This window comes from Otolemur garnettii, unplaced genomic scaffold (genome assembly GCF_000181295.1).
Source record: "Otolemur garnettii isolate 467f Iridium unplaced genomic scaffold, OtoGar3 scaffold00077, whole genome shotgun sequence".
NCBI lineage: Eukaryota > Metazoa > Chordata > Mammalia > Primates > Galagidae > Otolemur > Otolemur garnettii.
Window position 1 is genome coordinate 7428291 of NW_003852472.1, and position 4794 is coordinate 7433084.

Genomic DNA, 4794 nt, shown 5'->3' on the forward strand with positions numbered 1-4794 from the left:
TATTCCCAAGGCCTGCACCCCAGCCAGAGGACTCTTCAAAACACGCTTGTAGAGTTTAACTGGCTGCCTTTTCAAAATGATGACAATCACCACATCTGTAATGGGTTCAGTATGTTTTGAACACTTGGTCTGTGATTTGCTCCCAGTAAGGAACGAATTAATTGGATACAGTCCCTTCCTCCCGGGAGTGTGAAAGGTGAAGGTATTTACTTCAATTGGAGTAGTGAATCTTAAACAACACATGCTGCCAGGAGAGAGAAGGTAGGGAGGAGAGGCCACTAGCCTCGTACTGGTCCTATTATGGAAATTGTGCCAGGTAATACTATCTCTGTATCAGTTAGCGATTGCTGTATGACAACTACCTCTGAAGCCTAGTGGCATAAAACAATATTCGTTATTCCTCATGAGTTTATAACTAAGCCAAACAGTTCTGAGATCTGGACCAAGACTAATAGTCAAGGGACATAGAAATTGCAGCAATGTCCTATTGTCAAGAGAGCTCAGAAGAGTGGAGAATGTGGTCATTTTTGCAACCTACCACAGTCTGCTAGCATTTGTGCTCATACATGGAGTACAAAGCAAGCATGAGGACTGTGTTGTCCACTTAGGATATTTCTACTTTTTCATCATTATAAATAATGTTATGATAAATACCCTATCCATAAACTTTTGCTAACAACTCTGATTATTCCCTGGGGACAGATTTCTCAAAGTGGATGTCTCAAGTCAAAGTCAATGAACATTTTAAAAACACAAACTGTGTATTTAGAAATCCCCTTTTGAAAGGGCATAGTAATTTACTCTCCCTCTGACCCAGCTGTGAGAGGGCCCATCTTAAGTTAACTTTGCCAGAATGCAAAGGTTAAAAATGTAACATCTTATTGTTGTTTTAGGTGTTTGTTTATTTTAATGCCTATAAGGTTGAATGCTGTTTTTTCTTTCGTGAATTGCTTCTTTGGATCCTTTGCTGCAGTGTAGATTTAATCAATACCCATTAATAAATCTGGAGGAAATGGAGACTCAGAGAGGTTAAGCAACTTATTCAAGGTGGCCCAGCCAACTGGAAGCAGAGCCAAGCTTCAGAAATTAAATATCCAGCTCTTTTCACCTATTTCTACTTCCCAATTAATTGAACAGATGGATAGAGTCCAAAACATTGAGGATATCCTTAGGAAAACCAGAGAGTGGCCTAGGGGACTCTGGAGCCAGACTCAGCAAGCCTGAGGGCTTTGTAGAACAGGGCCCCTCCAAGAGTTGGGCATCTGGGGTGTAGGACAGGACTGGGAGGGTAGCCGGGGCTGTGGTATTGAGGTTTTGACAGATCGCAGGTGTGAGGCTGGAGACCTGAGCCTTACTTCCCCTCACGGCCTCACCCCTGCCTCCTCTCACTGCTCCCTGTCGCTCTGGTCTCTCCACAGCTGGCCCGCTACACCAAGGAAGGCTTCCTGCACTTGGGCGCCCTGGGAACCACCACGCTCCTCCCTGACACCCGCTGCCTGGTAGACAATTCCAAGAGTCGGCTGCCCCAGCTCCTCGACTGTGACAAGGTCAAAAGCAGCCTGTACAAGCGCTGGAACTTCATCCAGGTGCGTGTCCCAGAGACAGGACCAGCACCCAGAGTAGGTGCCCATGCTCCAGGCTATAGAGGGAAACCTGGCTTCCCCAAGGGGCCCCAGAACACAAGGTCTCCCAGCCTCAGGTCAAGCTCATGGACCCAGAGCACTTTCTGGGACACCCAGAGAGGGGATTTCTGTGTGAAGCAGCCTTCCTAATTCCTACATCAGCTGTTGGCTGGCTGGGCTCCTGAGAAGGAGCAAGGGGCAATTTCCCAAAATCTGCTAAGTACCCACAGCCAACAGGACTGAGAAGTTCAGACCTCAGATATCCAGGAATTTCCCAATGCCGAGCCCAACCCCCACCAGTGCACATCACTCGGTTCCGCCCCCAACACTGGTGAAACTTATTTATGTTCTGACTTTACAGCAGTGTTTTTCAATCACTTTTATCTTATGGCGCACTTGAACCTATAGTTAAACTTCCACGGCACTCTTAAATTATGTTGATTAATAAAAAGTTTAAAAAAGAAGAATATACTTACAGTGCTTTGAATATCTTTTGAAAATAATTTAATTAATTATCTTTTAAAATTTTGGGGGCACACTGATTGAAAATCACTGTAGGGTGTCCAGAGGAAGCCCCCAGGATTCCTCCCCTGTGCGAAGAATTTTCGTGAGATTGATTCCCTGTGAGAAGCCATGTGCCAGGAACAGGGGTTAAGCCTCTCTCTGTGTCTCTGTCTCTGACTCTCCCCTCCTCTGGCTACCTCCCCTCCCAGAATGGAGCCATCATGAACAAGGGGACAGGGCGTTGCCTGGAGGTGGAGAACCGCGGCCTGGCTGGCATTGACCTCATCCTCCGCAGCTGCACAGGACAGAGGTGGACCATTAAGAACTCCATCAAGTAGAGAGACAGAGCCGGCACCCGACAGCCTGGCCCCCAGGACACAGCCGGTCCGGCCGTTCTCTGGACCAGCCACACCGGTGGAGAGACAGCAAGAACCAACAGGTGCTCGCTGGGCCTCCCAGGGCTTCTCCAGGGCAGCAGGGGGCCCACATGGAAACTTCATGTCCCCCCTCAGGCATCTGGCTGCCCACAAGGCTCACCCACCCTGGAAAAGCCCCCCCACCCCTTCTCTGGGAAACCAAGAGCTGTGTCTTCTATAGCCCCAGTGTGGATCCAGCACCGAGCAGTGAGACTGTCCTGGTCTCTGTCGTGTCATCTCTCACCTGAGCAGCAGGATCTGGGACTGGCAGGGTCCCCTCCTGTGTCTCATCCCTTGTATCAGCAGCAGCAGCTTCTGAACTCCAGCCCAACCCTCAATGTGGTGGGACACAGCAGGGACTTCAGCGACACCCTGGGACCCTATTTCCTCCGGAGTTGCTTCTGCCCAGGTGCCTGTCCACACCTGCAGCAGCCGGCACCCAAGCCTTCCCACCAGGGTCACCTTGGAGACTATAACTCTGGAGATTTCCAAAAGAAACTGATGCTTCCTCTGTTGGACACCTGGGCACAGGCCAGCTGTCCTACCCATGTCTGCAGGGAGCCAGAGACAGAAATAGGCTGAGCTTGCAGGATGGTCTGAGCTGGGAGTGGTCCTGAGGGGTGGAGCCTGGCAGGGAGCAGGGCGCCCTGACTCATGGAGGCTACCCCTGGGAGCAGCAGGGGGCCTCCAGCTAGACTTTGAGGGCTGCAGCCAGCACCGCTAAGGGCGCCAGGAACCTCAAAGACACTTTGTGCCCACGTCATTTCACTCCATGCTCTGCTGGCTGGCAGGGGAGAAGGCAGTCGTTTCCTCTCTTAAGAGTAATAATTTTTTCCGATTGCCCTCTGGTTAGGGTGCACTTATAAACTAGAGTTAATATATGGATGTGTGTGCATGCACATGAGTGCGTGTGCTGCGTGCTGTGTGAGGCAGGGTGTGTGCGTGTGCATCTGGTGTATGTGTCTGAGCGTGTGTGAAGCTCACCGAGCTGCGTGGCCTTGGGCTTGCTGCTTACCCACTTGCCTGGATGGGGACCAGGCTGCTGAGAAGTGTGGGGTGAGGACAAAGCTCGGCCTTGCCCCCAGTGGTGCCCCAGATGGAAACCTGTCCCTTCTGCCAGTTCCCAGCTCTCCCTGTGCTGTCCTGGGCCACCCCTGCCCAGAGCTGAACCCTGTAGTTACCCCATTGCTCAGCGCAGGTTTCACAGTGTGTCATTGGTGGCATCTTACTGGTGATCATCCTCTCGCCCCATCTCCCACCTTGTGAAATAAATACACATTAGCACTTCCCAAAGCGGCCTGGTTTGCTTCTCGATTCCCCAAGGTTGGAATGGGGAGTGAGGGAGACGTGGGGGGGAGGGGGCTTCTTTGGTTTGGAGGTTTTTGTTTGTTTGTTTTTAATTAAAGGCAAAAAGAAAGCCAGGCTGCCCTCACACAGGCATCCCCCCAAAGCCAGACAGGACTTGCCATCTGACACTCACTTCCTAATCCCGGTGTGGACCTTGGGACAGGAGGGTCAGGTTGGTGCAGGAAGCTGTAAGGAGGAGAGCTGCAAGGTGAGCTGGCCAATCTCCCCTCCTGCTGCCTTCCAGCAAATTCCACAGCTCAAGCCCCTGGAGCCCGTGGTGGGGACATAGGCCGCTTGGATGCTCATGGAAAAGGGGCATCCTGTAAAATGCCAGGCCGCTGCCAGGGAAACGGGTGGGGGTGGGCTGGGAGTGCCCTCAGCTCTGACTGTCCCATTTCTCTTTCCTGTAAGGAAGCCAAGAAGACGCACCACCTCCTGTGTCACACGCCCAAACACACGTGCAAAAGTTGCCATTTTTCTTTTGGGGCCTATGAGAGTCGGGCTTCACTGGCAGGTTGATGGAAAAGGTTGCTGTTTGGCGGTGAGGAATTGGTGAACCTTAAATGCCAGAGTCTTGGAGTGACAGCAAAAAGAGCTAGACGTCCTCAGTTCCCCTGCCAGGGCTTGGGGAGGGAGAGATAGAGACAGGCACTTAGGGACAGACTGAGATTGGGAGCTCACTCCCTCCAGGGCTACAGGAGGGAGTCACCAGTCGCAGCATGCGCTTACTGCCCTTAGGGCTCACATGTGCTCCTGAGGCTGCGGCACCAAGATGTGGATGGCAGCAGGTATCCTGGGACTTGAGAGGAAGATGGGGACACCTCAGCAGGCAGGATGGCTGGGTTGACTTGTTCACATGGTGGCGGCAGGTGCTGGGAGCTCCAGCATGTGTTCCAAGCCTCGGC

General features: G+C 51.9%; 1 protein-coding gene across 1 annotated transcript in view; it reads left to right on the forward strand.

Annotated features, from left to right (window-relative positions):
- The window catches only part of GALNT17 (polypeptide N-acetylgalactosaminyltransferase 17), a 457848-nt gene extending 455384 nt beyond the window's left edge, over nucleotides 1-2464 (forward strand). Inside the window, exons 10-11 of the mRNA XM_003794210.2 lie at nucleotides 1419-1586; nucleotides 2336-2464. Of these exons, the coding sequence (XP_003794258.1) occupies nucleotides 1419-1586; nucleotides 2336-2464 (297 nt within the window). The remainder of the gene's footprint in view (nucleotides 1-1418; nucleotides 1587-2335) is intronic.
- Nucleotides 2465-4794: the final 2330 nt, after the last annotated feature.